General features: G+C 39.1%; 2 protein-coding genes across 7 annotated transcripts in view; one reads left to right on the forward strand and one right to left on the reverse strand.

Moving 5' to 3' along the window:
- Positions 1-17,961, reverse strand: part of LOC6053464 (probable G-protein coupled receptor Mth-like 1) — a 234,845-nt gene that overhangs the window by 72,300 nt on the left and 144,584 nt on the right. For all 4 annotated transcript variants that reach the window (XM_038251412.1, XM_038251414.1, XM_038251411.1 and 1 more), the window contains exon 4: positions 5,661-5,739. In XM_038251412.1, the coding sequence (XP_038107340.1) occupies positions 5,661-5,739 (79 nt within the window). The remainder of the gene's footprint in view (positions 1-5,660; positions 5,740-17,961) is intronic.
- Positions 6,076-16,922, forward strand: LOC6032163. 3 transcript variants are annotated; one of them, XM_038251415.1, is made up of 4 exons: positions 6,076-6,498; positions 8,381-8,704; positions 10,501-11,312; positions 16,820-16,922. In XM_038251415.1, the coding sequence occupies exons 1-4, from the start codon at positions 6,172-6,174 to the stop codon at positions 16,821-16,823; spliced, it is 1,467 nt and encodes a 488-aa protein (XP_038107343.1). In that variant the 5' UTR covers positions 6,076-6,171; the 3' UTR covers positions 16,824-16,922. The 3 variants fall into 3 exon arrangements, with proteins under 3 accessions (XP_038107343.1, XP_038107344.1, XP_038107345.1); XM_038251416.1 differs by lacking the exons at positions 6,076-6,498; positions 8,381-8,704 and adding an exon at positions 8,875-9,314; XM_038251417.1 differs by lacking the exons at positions 6,076-6,498; positions 8,381-8,704 and adding an exon at positions 9,528-10,038.

Genomic DNA, 17,961 nt, shown 5'->3' on the forward strand with positions numbered 1-17,961 from the left:
AAAGAATCTGAGGTGTCTGAGAATCTCAGCATTCTGGCATGTATTGATTCAAATACCGTCGACAAAATTCCAGCTCACAACTGTCAATGCAAATATTGACTTTCTCGCCACACAAATTCCAATCACAAAACTGTGCCAATGTGCCACAATCCCCGAGGCACATTCGATAAGCAGAAATTGGCACGTTCCCAGGGTGAGTTTCATACCTTCACGTGATTCACCGGATCACGTCGAAGTCCCCTCTGCCATAGCTCATCATCGCTGGTGCGAGTCCCCGGAACGCATCTCGTTCGGAACACCGCAACGAATCGTCATCCAACCGGAAATAAGAGCAGCTCAGAAAGTTGAATTGAATTTGGCGTGGCGGAATGCAGTAGCTGCAGCATTCACTCTTTATGATCATACCATTCTGCTTTTCGGAGCTCGGAAATTCATCCTGAACTCTATTAAAACTTATGATAAACGTGACTGTGACTATGACTCGGTCTCTTTGCCAAACTCGGGGCTGCAGAACTTGGCAAAGCCAACGCGCACAGAACGACGACTGCGAGAAGATAATTGCATTTGACGTAAACATTGCAAATTAAACATTTCTGCACATTTCTCGTGTCCTGGCTGGACCCACTAACCTCTATGCTGCTGCTGCTGCAGCTGTTTGTTTGAGAGGACCGCACGATAGTTGGTGTTAAAAGCCACATGTTTCTGTCGTGTTCATTTTGTTGAGTGCAAACGTGCACTAGAGCTTTATGACGTTTCGCGTACACACACTAACGCACCATTTGATTTTGCTGGCCGGACAAAATTTAACCTCAATCTTTTTCGTATACGTACACGCAATACATGCGCACGTAGATACCTCTCTTGCTCTACTGAGCAGCAAGCCATGAGATGGCGTTAGACGGTTGGGGACAGACTCTGATTCCTCTAAGGGTAGTCTGCTGACAATTGAAGTTGAACACTGATCAAAATCCCATTACAACTTTCATCTAGCTGAACTAATGACTTCGCGAAGCGATTAATCGATGTTGATAACAAATCCACTGCAGTTCAATAAATTCACCGAAAGCCAAACAGACGGGGGGACTCTAAATCTGAATCATCATGAACTAGAAATTACCCAGTCGACACTATTAACAAATCGTTTACCAATTCTAAATGGTTATTTTTCCCAACTTCCCTCCTGCAAACCAACCAACCAAACATAAATAAGGCCCCCCCTCCGACTGGACGTGATAAATTGCTCCATATTTAAATCTAAATTGCATCATAAACATTTTAAAACCCGGGGTTGACTTTCGTTACTGGCCAAACGGACCGGAGCAAACCCGGTGAACACACCGCATACGTTGACTGGACCGCCGGCGAGCGGATTGCTGTACTAAAAGGTGGCCACCAACCGTTTGGTTGGTTGGTTTGTTTTTATTTTTGCACAAACCGGGAGCAGCCCCGCGATGACCAACCGCCAACCAATGAGGACCTCGGCCCTTTTCCCGGCTTCGTGTGCGATACTAATTGCTGGATTGCGGAACGATATTGGTTAGGACACTGAGAAATATTAAGTTTGAACTTGAATATTTTTTAAACTCAATTTCTTTAATTTAAGAAAAGTTAGTTTATTTGTTAAATAATGACTACAAAATTTATTTAAAAAAGTTTACAAAAAACATTTAAAAAAAAATAGGAAAGCATTTCAAATTGTCACCAATCAAATTTCATTTTTTTTTTGTAGAAGCTCTGGAATTAAATGAAAACAAGCGCAACAACACTACAGTGTAATTTTTCCCAAACGTCTTCTTGTAACGAATAATTTTGTGTAAACAGTCTCATAATTTAAATTTATATTGGAAATGTAAATATTTAAGTTTACAACAGTCAACGATTTTTTTAAATAAAAAAAAACAGAATATTTTACTGCATTTTTTGCATAAAAAAAAGTAAAAAATTGCAAAAACTGTCTTAAATTTAAATTGTAGTATAAATGAATTAGAAGCAAATCTTATTTTAATGGAAAATTGTTCTTTCCCGGGCAGACGGTAATAACAAAATGCATGCCATTTCAATAACAAATACTGTTAAAATAACAGAAAGTGTTATGGAATCTTCTTGAAAAATCCATTATTGCATAAGGGTTTAATAACAGTTTATGTTATCATAACAAAATTTGTTATTGGTCTGATATTGGTTGAAAGCAAGAACAACTTTGGAATAACATATTTTGTTATGGAAGAATATCTCCAAATGTTATCGGGATGATCGAATTAGTTGTTAAAATAACAAAAAATAATAACAAAGATTTGTTCGACGAATAACTAAAACTGTTATGAGTCTGTTATTACAATAACAATCCAATAACAAAAAAAATCATAACGACGAATAACAAATCTTGTTATAAATAACATAAAATGTTATTGACCCAGTATTTTCAAATATCAAAAAATGTTATTCCCACGTTATTTCCGGCTGCTCGGGTTAGGATGTATCGCAAACACTATTTATATTCAAAATCTTCGAAATTTCAGGTGAAATTTGTATGTTGCCTTCCAAAATATCACTGAAAATAGATCAAAATCATATTGTTTGCTAACTAATTGATTTATAAAACGAAAACCATTCAAAGTTTGTCGTTTTTCAATTGTTTTCAATAATTTTAGTTTTGAAGAAAACATTTGTTTTCGAAAAATTACCTTGCGCAAAACAAAAACATTGAAACTTCTCATAAAGTCAATGTATTTTTTACTGTTTCAATACAGTCCAAGCTATTAACAAATTTTCCAAAGGCCTTGAAAATTCATTTCGGATAATCAATTCTTCGAATAATCGAATCACATTTTTTTTTATCAAACTTAATGAAGTTGTTTTATTTTGAAAATTCAAGATGGCGGCAGAAATGGCAGTGATGAAATATTGAAATAATGCATTTTGTAAGTCAATAGGCAATAACCATTAAAATTTGCCTGATTTGGCGTCGAAATACTCTTGAGTTTTTTTTTCTAAATTTATTCCGCTCCCCAGTTTTTCAGGCAAATTTTTAAGGGGGCACAAATTCACCAGAAAAAAAATGAAAAAAAAAGTTTAAACATTGAATTTACGAGCCATGGTATCAACATTTGAATGAACAAAGTGTTTAAAAATTCATTGTACACCTGCCCAGTTGTTTTGCAATCATTAGTTTCCAAAATACCTAAGTATTGACGAAAATTTATTTTGTTGCAAAACAAAAAAGTTTTTGCGGTGCTGTACATTGAAATTTCATAAAAATTCAAAATACTTTTAATCCAGCCCAAACATGCTAAATATGATTATAAATGCAGGAAAATGCGCTTTAGATTGTTTTAAGTTCATTTGACTTATATTTTCATTAAAATTTTGAAGATTTTTGAAAAAAAATTGCGTCTGATTTTTCGGGCCAATTTTGAAAAGGGGGGGGGGCGACACAAACTTTGAAAAATATTTGCAGAGGCCTAAAACAAATTACTCAAGCTTTTTGTTTAAAAATATTTTTGAATATTTTTTTTTTTATAAAAATGTCAATGATCTAGTCATATTTGACAAATGAAACTGGTTTTTGAAAAATGAACTGGTAAATAATAATTAGTATTGAAAACTTATGAAAACATACTTGAATTTAAAAATATACCCCAACAAACAATCCATTTATGAATGAACGGAAAAACCCCGTAATAAAATACTGAAAGAAAAATAATTTTTTTTTTTTTAAGGAATGGGAAATTAACAAAAAAATTATATGGAACATATGTTGAAAATATTTCATTAACTTTTTCAGATATGAACCAGCAGCGCCAGCTAAAATACTCTATAAACGAAAATGTTCTAAATATTTTAACTAACTGAAAGAAAATGAAATACCGTAAAGTGGAGTGACATTGATAGAAATTTGATTTGGCCACTAATTTTGATACATAAAATGTAACAGTCACATTTTTGTATATATGTTCGATAATAAGCTATCCCTTAATGCTTACCTACTCAAAATTTTCAAAAATGTTTAGATATTAATTTGACGGGCATTTGAAAAACCTATCACCCCGGGCTATCAAAGTCAGTCGGTAATTATCACACACAAAATTTGAGGCAAAAAACTAATTGACTTAAAAGAAAAAAAATATGCCTTTGGATACTTTTAAAATTGAAAAACAACTCTTAAAAGACATGAAGATGCTAGATATTTTGAATAAAAATAAAATTCTTAAAACTATATTCCAGAAAAGTCTTTTTCGTATACGTTTCAAGAAACTGCTCATGTTTGAAAGATTAGAATAGATGACAAAAAAACTAAACCCGAGCAGACGGTAATAACTTTGGAATAACATTTTTTGATATTTGAAAATACTAAGCCAAAAACATTTCATGTTATTTATAACAAGATTTGTTATTCGTCGTTATGATTTTTTTGTTATTGGATCGTTATTGTAATAACAGATCAATAACATTTTGGATTATTCTTTGAACAAATCTTTGTTATTATATTTTGTTATTTTAACAACTAATCCGATCATCCCAATAATAGTTGGAGTTATTCTTCCATAACAAAAAATGTTATTCTTCAGATGTTTTTGCTTTCAATTAATATCAGACCAATAACAAATTTTGTTATGATAACATAAAGTGTTATTCAAATCTTATGCAATAATGGAATTTTCATGAAGAATCCATAACACTTTCTGTTATTTTAACAGTATCTGTTATTAAAATGGCATGAATTTTGTTATTACCGTCTGCCCGGGAAACCAGAACGATAAATATGATTTGAAAAAAATTAAAGTTTTAAAAAATGCGAACGATAAATATGATTTGAAAAAATTAAAAGGTTTAAAAAATGCCACAAAAACAAAAACAAATTAAAAGCAGCTTCTGAAAAACGATTTCCAAACAATGTTTTACATGTTTGAATAAAGGATTTTTTCTAATTTTCTCACTTTGTCCTTTTGACCTTATGTCTTTCGCCATTTGACATTAAGTTTTTCGACCTTTCGGGATTCGACTTTTGTCTTTTCGACCTTATTACTTTAGATTTTTAGCCTCACATCTCCTTTTTTTCTCCCTGTTGAGAACGTATTTTTAACTAATAATTGAATTAAATCGGTTCATAATATTATTCGAATAAAGATAATTACTAATTATCGTATAATATTCTTCATTATTTTCCGTCCATAGAACCCATTCCACCACAGAACAACATTGTCCCTCATTCACCCGATGACCACAGCTCATATGGTCCTCGGTCACCAGTGTAGGCCACCGAAACGACCGGTGGTAGGGCCGTCTCCCAAACCGCGACGACGGACCAGAAAACATTAAAGTGCATTCGTTATGGCAGTGCCCGTTTTCGCATGCATTATGCAACAGCAGCAGCAGTGAACCAAGTGGACCGTCGGCCGGATTTGGGTTTCGGCCCCACTTCTTCATCAAAAATGCCCATTTAATGAGCCGTTGCGAAACCAAACAAAACCTGGCAGCCTAAGTCGCAGGGGGTTGGGCGATAGATTAAGGCTGGTCAATATTTGTGCAAGAATGGCAGGCAGGAATAATAATGTAAACAATATTGAGACCCAATTTACCATAAACGATCCCCAATCGGAACAAATTAAAACGCGTTTTTGGGGGACGGACCACCCCTGGACAATAGACAGTAAACTTACCGGAAAGTCCACCAGATGTTGAAGCACATTGTGTTCAACCAGAAGAACGCAGCCAGGAAGAAGAAGTGCATGGTGATTGCTGCAATGAGAAGAAATTGAAAGTTAATTAGTTAATTTGATAAACATATTTTTTGTAAGGTAGAATCTAACCAATCACGTGTTCAAATTAGGTACCACAATATCCCACGTGCTTACATCTGTACCAGCCTACTGCGACCTGCAATCAATTACAAAAAAGTCTCCACACTTTCCCCGTAAACTTCTGTGCCGCATCAGTGCCTACTCCGTTCACAGTGTAAACGACGCCGGCCGTACAGCAGTGTATTGGTAGCAACAGACAAACCACATCAAAACACACCGATTCTACGCACACCCCGCTCTGTACACACCGCCGCTGCGCAGTAGTATTGGTGCCGTCGGCACAGCACTTCGAGTCGCAGACATTTTGCTCGCAGTAGTTTCGGACGCGTCATTCTGTGCAAGCATTGGCGAAAATTCCGCGACTAAAAAAATGGATCGCGCCGCAAACCGAGACAACACGACGGAGTTCATCCAGATCTGGGAAAGCGAACCGTCGCTGTACAGTGCGAACGTGAACTTGAAGGAAGGCAAGGACAAGGCGTTCAAGCGGCTGGTGGCCAAGCTGAGGGAGGTCAACCCGGACGCGGACCGGTACGCGGTGATTAAGAAGATTGCCAGCTTGAGGAGCAATTATCGGCGCGAGGCCAAAGTGGTCAAGGAGAATCCGGACTACGAGCCGAGTTTGTGGTACTTTCCGCTGGTGCACAAGTTTTTGAAGGACGATGACGTCAAGGATGAAAGTTACTCGGGGGATGAGGTGAGTGGGGAAATTGGGTTTCGGGGGGTCATTCATAAAATGTGTAACGGTTATATTTCAAAACTGTCGTACTCTCTTAACCTTTCGGAAGTCACGTGTTTCTGGCGTTTCATAGAAGTGTCGTAATAAAGTGCGTACAAAGTACACTTATGATTGTAGGTTATGATTACGACCTAACGGAAAAAACAGGTAATTTTTTTTTTATTTTAAAGGTACACGGAAAAAAATGTTTTTTATTAACCTTTTATCACTAAAATTTAAAGTCGATTATCCGGAGGCCTCAGAAAAATTTCACTTCGGATAATCGAATCACGAAGAAAAATGTTTTTTTTTTGTAGCTTTTTTGTAAACCTTAAGTATGACCGTTAAACTACTCTAAAATGATTTAGAATTTTTAAATCCAAGTTGGCGGCCAAAATGGCGGTGAAAACATATCGAAAAATGCAAATTTTAATTGAAAAGGCAATCAAATGTTCAAATTTGACTAAAATGGGGTCCCAGAACTCGTATTACATGTTAAAAACAAGAAAATTAAAAAATACGAAATCTTTTTTTGTCGTGATTCGAAGTCCCAAACCATCGGAAAATCGAACATCGAAACTTCGGATAATCGAGCCTAGACTGTATGTTTTTTCAATTTTCGATTTTTTTATATGTTTTAGGACTAAAAAAATACATTTTCTGAGCCATAGTACGTGATGGTGTAAAATCTGGTTTATGAAATATGATTTTTTGAATAAAAATCACGTTTTGTAAAATGTCGAAAACATGGACAACAAAATTAAAACGTCATTTTTGAAAGCAAAATTAAATTTGCACTCAAAAAATACTTATTATTTTTTTTTTTTTTTGATAAAATGTACCATTTGAAGTTAAAGCAAGTTTGAGGTATAATTTTTCGTTTTTTTTTCTTTTTGTTATTTCTGCATTTAAATAATAACAGTTAATAAAAATTCTTGAAAAGAATTAGTTTTCAACAATTTTTCTCTCTGAAGTTTTGAAAATTGAACCATTAATTTTGAGATACAGCCTCATGAAGAATTCAAATCGATGAAAATGTTAAAGTATAAAGCATGAAATTTTTATCGTTATCAGTATAATTTTGGTTCAGGAAACAATCTAAAATTATGTTTTGAAAGATATTGAAAATACCTTGAACACAAAACAATAAATTCAGCAAAAAGAAATAAACAGATATTTTCTAAAATTTTAATGAAAATTTCATGCATTAAAAAATATTATGTTCTCTTAAATAAAGACTAAATTTGTCAAATATGTTTTTATGCATTGAATATTTTGTGCAGGTTTATAATGTGACAAAATATATTAATTTTTTTATGAACGTACCGAGACCGGGAGGTTTTGATGCTGAAAATTTTAAATTTTGATTGAAAAAAGTTAAATTGATTGCAAATTATTTATAACGTATTGCATAACGTTTATTTATTAATTTTTAATAAAACTTTTTAAATCTTTTTTATAAATTTTGATTTTTGGGAGAACAAATCTGAAAAGACGTAAAACTTCAGAAAAAAAATATAATCATAAATTTATTTTTATTTAGCAAATTGCACAACGGTCAAAAAGTATAAAGCATTTTATAATATTTTTTGATTTTAATGTTAAAAATTGGGCTTGAAATCTAGTTTCATTTTAATTTTTTCGCAATTAAAAAAATCGTTACAGACAATTAGAGTTTTTTGAAAAACTCCATTCATCTATTAAGATTCATTTATCATCCATAAAAATTATTCTTAAAGATCTAGTATTTTTTCTAAGTTTTAATAAAAAATAGTAAAATTATGAAAAAATCTTTTTGAATATTTTGTAATTTTAGAAGCTATAAATTTAGAGTTTTTCTTAATTCCCAAATAAAAAACAGTCAATCACCGCCATCCCGGAGGACGTCCTGGTCGACTTTATCGCCATCCTCAAGTCGGAACCGGCCGTGTGGCGCACCAAGTCGTGGCAGTACCGCGACCAGGACCTGAAGGCCGCCGGGTTTGCCCGGCTGGTGGAACGGCTGCAGCAGGTTCGACCCACGGCCGATCGGTGGGCCACCATCAAGATGATCAACGTGATGCGGAAGAAGTTCCTGATCGAGTGGCGCCGCGTGCGGGAAGATCCGGCGTACGAGCCCGGGCTGTGGTACTACGACGAGATTAGCTTCATCAAGGACTACGACCAGCCGGTGCCGGGAGAGGAGGTGAGTCACTTTTACGTCTTTTTTTTATTTATGTTTAAATTCAAAAAAGTCCTAATTGAAACGAGCAAGTACAGAGTTCTGTTCGAACCAATTTACCTGCAGTAGTATTGGTAACATAAAACTGTTCCTCACCAACACACGGTTCACCGCCTGCTACGACCGCGCTCAACTGCGCAGAAGTCCGTGAACTGCAGCAGAGCGAAAATCGGGCCGCTGCAGAACAGTGCTAATAACAATGTCGTGCGACGAAGAACCGGAACAGCTAACGCGAAAGGAGCAGTTTATGTTGCATCGCAAGAAATTACGCCAAAATATGGTCGAATTTGTGCACGTTCTGAAGAGTGAACCGTGCATTTGGCGACTCAAATCGAACGAACATCGCGATAGGTGGCTCAAAGAACGGGCTTACAAGCGTTTGATAGCTAAAATGCAGGAATTTGATCCGTCGGCTGACCGGTGGGCCGCGATTAAGAGGGTTAACACGATTCGGAGCAGTTATTGGGCTGAAGTTAGGAAGCTTGATGCTAATCCGACCTATCAACCGGTTTTGTGGTACTGGAAGGAGTTGGACTTTATGGAGGAGTCGCACGTACCGGCGGAAAATTATGTGGTTTGTATATTTTGATCAATTTTCACTAATAAAACTGTTGGTAGAAGTTATCTCAACTTTAAAATTCCTACCCACCCTCGGGTAGTTCTGTTTTGAGTGTACCTACCGGCGTCCGCCTACTGCGCACGCACACCACCTCGGCCTGTTTCAGTCCACGTGCTTTCCACTGTTCTCTGCCAACCGTTTGCACGCACACCACCTCTGCAGACAGTTGTGTTTGTGAAACCTGCGCAGCAAAACGTTCGCTCGTAACGAACTCCTCTGCAGTATTCTAGCAAAGTTCGCCATCTTCGTTTGCAGAACAACACCAAGCGCATCAGTTCGGAATCGAAAAGTGAGAAAATCTGCGGTCAAAATGAGTGCAAGAAATTCGCCCAAGTTTCTGCAGGATAATCTGCGCGAATTTATCGAGGTGTACAAAAGTGAGCCGGCGCTGTGGCGCGTCAAGTCGCGGGCCTACCGGGACCGGGAGGTGAAGGCCGCCGCGTACGAGCGACTGCTGGCCAAGTTGCGCGAGGTCGATCCGGACGCCGACACGTACAGTGTGGTGAAGAAGATTAACACGATCCGGTCGCCGTACCGGAAGGAGGCCCAGATGGTGAAGCTCAATCCGAAGTACAAGCCGGTGCTGTGGTACTATGACCTGTTGGACTTTCTGAAGGACTCGGAGACGCCGGAAGAGGGCGAGGAGGGTGGAGAAGCAGGGGAGGAGAACGGTGACGAAGTAGGTTCCAAAGGTGGCAATCAATCGATTTAGGAGTGTCCCGTGTACGGGGAAATGGCATGAGGGTGCCAAATTTTGGACATTCTTGCTTCAAAACGGTGGGATGATAATTCAGAGGGCGTAACGTGATTTTCGAATGATCCCAGTTGTAAACATTAACAATGGAAGCTGTTCAAGCACAAGCATGACTTTTTTGTTTCAAAAGGCTGTTTTGATAATTTTTGAACGTGATTTTAATCACAAAATGATTTGTTATGCAACTGTCAAAAACTTGCAAGATGACTTGGAGCATAACGTTTTTATATGGAGTTCCGCTGTGAAACTGCTTACTTTTCCTGTCATCATTTTTTTTGGAACGGGACCATCCACAAACCACGTGACACTTTTTTGAAAATCTCATTTCCATTATATTTTTTTTTGAAAAATGTCTGATAACCAATATTTTCTCCCTCTCTCCCCTAGGACATCAAACCCGCCAAAGTGCCCGTCCGCAAGACCAAAGCCCAGATCCTGAACAAGCGCAAGGTGCTGCGCGAGTTCATCCAGCTGTACGAGAGCGAACCCACCCTGTGGAAGGTCAACTCGAAGCAGTACCGCAACCGGGAGCTCAAAGCCGAAGCGTACCAAAAGTTGGCCAACAAGCTGAAGGAGATCCAACCGGACGCGGACGCGTACGCTGTCGTGAAGCAGATCAACAGCCTGCGAAGTCCATACCGGAAGGAGATCAAGAAGATCCGCGCCAATCCGAACTACCGCACGACGCTGTGGTACTTTGACCTGTTGGCGTTCCTGGACAACGAAGGCGAGGAGAGTTCTGAAGAGGACCAGGAGGAAGATGACGAGAGCGAAAAGTACCACCCCGAAGACACGAACGACGGGGAGGAGGAGGCGCACGAAATGTGCGACGAGGAAGACTACATGATCGAGTTCAAGCCGCACTCGCCGGAGAAGGACGTCAAACCGCCGCGCAAGATCCAGCGGCTGATGATCGAACGGCTCAACGAGCCGGAAGCGTCGTCGGTCGATCCGCTGACGGTGAACATGTCCGGCCACTCGAACGACACCTCGGCGCAGCACTCGTCGTTCCACGGAAGTTACCTGTACCAGCCGCCGGCGGAAGATCGGTTCGACGTGTACGGGAGGAACGTGGCCATGAAGTTGCGCCAGCTGCCGAACGATCAGCGCATGCTGGCGGAGAAGGCGATTAATGATGTGCTGTTTGAGGCTGAGATGGGAACGCTGCAGCGAGCTGGGCCGGCGCATTATGCGGTTAATTAACCTGGCCATGGTCTTCGTTTCGTACATACACTTATGGTACTCGGGTCTATATGACCCAGAAATGTTTTTGGCTGCCAAAATTCGGAACCTTGACCGATTTTGGATGTCTTGACAGCAAATGAAAGGTTAGAATGTCTACTTTGCGATTCCGACTGGCAGAACCGGTTTTGGGCACTGTGGCCACTGGGAACCTGCTACAACCGAAAAAAGTCCTTTTTGAGGCCCCGACTTTGAGGACCTGTATCTCCGGAACGATAACACATAGCGGGTTGCTTCCAGTTGCATTTGACGGGTAATAACCTCAACTTTAAGCTCCCGTAGAGATGATTTGTCAAAAGTGGACACCGGTCCCGTTAACCCGGAACATCCGAAAAACATGATTTTTCAGCTTTTGTTATAAAATCAACACATTAGTCAATTTTTCAACCGGATTTTTTGTAAATCATTACATACGCACACTACATACTACCCCTGACTGTTTGGAATCGTTCCGGCCAACTGTGGCCAATCCGGAACCGGTTCCAGGGTACCACCAAAACGGTTCCAATAATGGTATCGCTAGAAACCCGTCATGTTGCATATCAAACTTCATGAAATTGAAAATTATGACCATCTGAGGTCATGCCGATATCCTCTGACTCAACCTGGTCATGCTGGAACCGGTTACCGGTGGCCAGTGGGGGACACTTCCGGAGTATGCAGGAAGGCATATCATGCGACATATCAAACGTCATGAAATTGAAAATTATGACCATCTGAGGTCATGTCGATATCCTCTGACTCATCCTGGTCACGCCGGAACCGGTTACCGATGGCCACTGGGGGACACTTCCGGAGTATGCAGGGAAGCATATCATGCGACATATCAAACTTCATGAAATAGAAAATTATGACCATCTGAGGTCATGCCGATATCCTCTGACCCAACCTGGTCACTCCGGAACCGGTTACCGGTGGCCACTGGGGGACAATTCCGGAGTATGCAGGGAAGCATATCATGCGACATATCAAACTTCATGAAATTGAAAATTATGACCATCTAAGGTCATGCCAATATCCTATGACCCAACCTGGTCACGCCGGAACCGGTTACCGGAGGCCACTGGGGACACTGCCGGAGTATGCAAAGAACCCTACCATGCGACGTATCAAACTTCATGAAATAGAAAATAATGACCATCTAAGGTCATGCCAATATCCTATGACCCAACCTGGTCACGCCGGAACCGGTTACTGGTGGCCACTGGGGGACACTTCCGGAGTATGCAGGGAAGCATATCATGCGACATATCAAACGTCATGAAATTGAAAATTATGACCATCTAAGGTCATGCCAATATCCTATGACCCAACCTGGTCACGCCGGAACCGGTTACCGGAGGCCACTGGGGGACACTGCCGGAGTATGCAAGGACGCATATCATGCGACGTATCAAACTTCATGAAATTGTAAATTATGACCATCTGAGGTCATGCCAATATCCTATGACCCAACGTGGTCACTCCGGAACCGGTTACAGGTGGCCACTGGGGGACACTGCCGGAGTATGCAAAGAACCCTACCATGCGACGTATCAAACTTCATGAAATAGAAAATTATAACCATCTAAGGTCATGCCAATATCCTATGACTTAACCTGGTCACGCCGGAACCAGTTACCGGTGGACACGGGGGGACACTTACGGAGTATGCAAGGAAGCATATCATGCGACATATCAAACTTCATGAAATAGAAAATTATGACCATCTAAGGTCATGCCGATATCCTCTGACCCAACGTGGTCACGCCGTAACCGGAGGCCACTGGGGGACACTTCCGGAGTATGCAGAGAAGCATATCATGCGACGCATCAAATTTCATGAATTTGAAAATTATAATCATCTAAGGCGGTGGTCACCAAAATGCGGCCTGCGGGCCGTATGTGGCTTACCGAGGTCTTCTGTACGGCCTTCGGGATGGTTTTGAAATTATTTTGGAATCCGGCCCACTTTGCATTCTCATATGAAGTTCGCAAGAGAAATCATGGACTAAGTTTCTTTAAAAAGAATAAATATGTTTTTTTTTTACGAAATAACCATAATTGATTTCTGGTTTCTACAATAATTATAGGATCGTGGGAAGTATTAAACTGGTGGTCCATTATTTTCCTGAAGAATTTATAAAACGATTAAATTTCTAAATTTGGAAATAATTAATATGAAACATTCATTCCTTTAAAAATATTAATTTATGAATGTGATAGTGTGACAAAAACTTTGTATTATCTGGGAATCACATTGCTAAAAATACTAAGAATAAATCAATATCCAACAGTTCTAAACATCACATCACTTTCTGACTAAAACTTGTTAGAAATATTGAATCAAGAAATTATAAAATATGAATTTGGTTCAAATTTGTTATCCTAAAAAATCGACAGAACATAAAAACTCTATTTGATTATATTTTTGATTTGTTTTTGTTTTTTGTGCCCTTATGGTTCAAAATGAAACGAAAATATTATACTTCGTACGAAAAGATCTTAAAAAATTTCAAAATCATTGAAAAAACACTTTTTTTATCTTGTTCAATAATACAAATTTTTCGAAGCAAAATAAACTTCTAAATTTCAAAAAAATGTTTTTTTTCCTATAACATACGAATAATTCAAAACTTATTACTGTTACTTCAAAATTCACTCAAAAAATCATTGAAAAAAATAGCAAAACGTTCAAAGCTTAAATAGAACAATCAAACCAAATGTGTACGCAAAACCAAGAAAATAATTATCAACAAAAAAAAGTTATTATAAATATAACAAAAAAATATATGTACAACAATTATACAGTGGACTCTCTCGTTGTCAATATTGAAGGGACCGTCGAGAGCGGGAGTTATCAAATTATAGAATGAAAAATCAAAGCAATCTATTTGAAGGGACTGAAAAAATTATTGACAGCTGGAGCAATATTGATATCGAGAAGATCGACAGCCAGAGAGTCCACTGTATTTTAAAACATGAAATATGATGAGAAAATGTTGAATTTTTTTCAATTGATTATGTATAACTGGCGACAATTTCTATGTTGTCAAAAATTTAGTTGTTTGTCAAAATTTCAATTTCAAATTATTCTACTCCACAACTTATTTTTTATTTATATTTCACATGTTGTTTACGACTCTGGGGCAAATTTCCAAATTAGCCCGCGATGATCAGCTGGCTGAGGACCACTGATCTAAGGTCATGCCGATATCCGGCAGTGTCCCCCAGGCAGTGGCCTCCGGTAACCGGTTCCGGCGTGACCACGTTGGGTCATAGGATATTGGCATGACCTTAGATGGTTATAATTTTCTTTTTCATGAAGTTTGATACGTCGCATGGTAGGGTTCTTTGCATACTCCGGGAGTGTCCCCCAGTGGCCACCGGTAACCGGTTCCGGCGTGACCAGGTTGGGTCTTAGGATATTGGCATGACCTTAGATGGTCATTATTTTCTATTGCATGAAGTTTGATACGTCGCATGGTAGGGTTCTTTGCATACTCCGGCAGTGTCCCCCAGTGGCCTCCGGTAACCGGTTCCGGCGTGACCAGGTTGGGTCATAGGATATTGGCATGACCTTAGATGGTCATAATTTTCAATTTCATGAAGTTTGATATGTCGCATGATATGCTTCCCTGCATACTCCGGAATTGTCCCCCAGTGGCCACCAGTAACCGGTTCCGGAGTGACCAGGTTGGGTCATAGGATATTGGCATGACCTTAGATGGTCATTATTTTCTATTTCATGAAGTTTGATACGTCGCATGGTAGGGTTCTTTGCATACTCCGGCAGTGTCCCCCAGTGGCCTCCGGTAACCGGTTCCGGCGTGACCAGGTTGGGTCATAGGATATTGGCATGACCTTAGATGGTCATAATTTTCAATTTCATGACGTTTGATATGTCGCATGATATGCTTCCCTGCATACTCCGGAAGTGTCCCCCAGTGGCCACCAGTAACCGGTTCCGGCGTGACCAGGTTGGGTCATAGGATATTGGCATGACCTTAGATGGTCATTATTTTCTATTTCATGACGTTTGATATGTCGCATGATATGCTTCCCTGCATACTCCGGAAGTGTCCCCCAGTGGCCACCAGTAACCGGTTCCGGCGTGACCAGGTTGGGTCATAGGATATTGGCATGACCTTAGATGGTTATTATTTTCTATTTCATGAAGTTTGATACGTCGCATGGTAGGGTTCTTTGCATACTCCGGCAGTGTCCCCCAGTGGCCTCCGGTAACCGGTTCCGGCGTGACCAGGTTGGGTCATAGGATATTGGCATGACCTTAGATGGTCATAATTTTCAATTTCATGAAGTTTGATATGTCGCATGATATGCTTCCCTGCATACTCCGGAATTGTCCCCCAGTGGCCACCGGTAACCGGTTCCGGAGTGACCAGGTTGGGTCAGAGGATATCGGCATGACCTCAGATGGTCATAATTTTCTATTTCATGAAGTTTGATATGTCGCATGATATGCTTCCCTGCATACTCCGGAAGTGTCCCCCAGTGGCCATCGGTAACCGGTTCCGGCGTGACCAGGATGAGTCAGAGGATATCGACATGACCTCAGATGGTCATAATTTTCAATTTCATGACGTTTGATATGTCGCATGATATGCCTTCCTGCATACTCCGGAAGTGTCCCCCACTGGCCACCGGTAACCGGTTCCAGCATGACCAGGTTGAGTCAGAGGATATCGGCATGACCTCAGATGGTCATAATTTTCAATTTCATGAAGTTTGATATGCAACATGACGGGTTTCTAGCGATACCATTATTGGAACCGTTTTGGTGGTACCCTGGAACCGGTTCCGGATTGGCCACAGTTGGCCGGAACGATTCCAAACAGTCAGGGGTAGTATGTAGTGTGCGTATGTAATGATTTACAAAAAATCCGGTTGAAAAAATTGACTAATGTGTTGATTTTATAACAAAAGCTGAAAAAATCATGTTTTTCGGATGTTCCGGGTTAACGGGACCGGTGTCCACTTTTGACAAATCATCTCTACGGGAGCTTAAAGTTGAGGTTATTACCCGTCAAATGCAACTGGAAGCAACCCGCTATGTGTTATCGTTCCGGAGATACAGGTCCTCAAAGTCGGGGCCTCAAAAAGGACTTTTTTCGGTTGTAGCAGGTTCCCAGTGGCCACAGTGCCCAAAACCGGTTCTGCCAGTCAGAATCGCAAAGTAGACATTCTAACCTTTCATTTGCTGTCAAGACATCCAAAATCGGTCAAGGTTCCGAATTTTGGCAGCCAAAAACATTTCTGGGTCATATAGACCCGAGTACCATAAGTGTGACTTTTTTTCTGGGGGACACTTCCGGTGGCCACCGGAAGTCCATTTTGGCTCAAATGTGTGTCTTGGTAAGATACACAAAGTCATAAAATTTCAGCTCTGTAAGTGCCAAAGGTCAAAAGTTACGATAACTTTTATCATGCTCTTGGGTCATATAGACCCGAAGACCATGCCAGGTTAAGTGGTTGTTTGATTTTATTGCTTGGTTTTTGATTTTGAAGACGGTACAAGAGTACAAAGACATGTAAATATAACTGAATAAACTGTGACATGAACTGAACTAATAAACTTCTGATTATTAATTATCACACTGTAATTAATTAGTGAACATAACTAAGGTAAGTAATTAGAGCGTCCGATTTCCCGGGGTTACCAAATTCCCGGGAAACGGGGAATTTTCAACAAATTTCTCTGAAATTCCCCTCCGATTCGATACTACTTGATTACTTGCTCAAAATCCGAGAGCAACTTCTAACATAAAAATAAATAAACAAAAAATAGATTAAAAAAAGTGTTATCGAGATTACTATTTAAAATAGCTAATTTATTGTTAAATAATTGAAATAGAATGATTTCCCAAAAAAGAATCAATTCAGGGTGGTCACTCAAGTCGGAAAGTCGGGAAAAAGTCGGTAATTTGTTGTTTTTTTTTGTCAAAAAGTCGGGAATCCCAAGCATACTTTATTGAAAATTATTTTCCAACTCTTGAATATGTTGTACAATTTTCAAATTAAATTCACTCAATTCTTCTTTAGTAACTTAGTTTTAATTTCAGGGTGATTAAAAATCATCGCGATTTTCACGGATTTCGTGGAAATCTAAATTGCTCTCACCGAGTGAATCCTACATAAATCTTTGCACTTTCTTCTGGAAATACTGGATTTACACATATATTTTCACTTTTCGAATTCTGCGTTGTATTTTTGAAGATAGACTCACGAAGATTTTTAACCACCCTGAAATTTATGGTCCCTTCACTATTTCAACGTATTTGATAATGAAAAGGCTATTTAAGACATTAAAAATCCTAAGAAATATTCGATGCATTTGGCACAGATTTTAATAACATTTGATTATGAATCAAGAGATTTTCATATTTTTGTTTATCAAACAAGAGGTAACATCTAACTTAATACAAAAACCGAGCTAATAAAAAAACTAATATAATAAACAGCCTGATTTCAACGAGTATGGCCAGCGTAAAGTAAATATACTGTATCATTTTGTCACATTAACTGAATATTTGAAAAGATTCTAACTTAAGTTTGGCAATGATTTTTGTGGTAAAGTTTTTGATTTGTTCAACTTAATTCACAAAT

This window comes from Culex quinquefasciatus, chromosome 2 (assembly GCF_015732765.1).
Source record: "Culex quinquefasciatus strain JHB chromosome 2, VPISU_Cqui_1.0_pri_paternal, whole genome shotgun sequence".
NCBI classification, from domain to species: domain Eukaryota; kingdom Metazoa; phylum Arthropoda; class Insecta; order Diptera; family Culicidae; genus Culex; species Culex quinquefasciatus.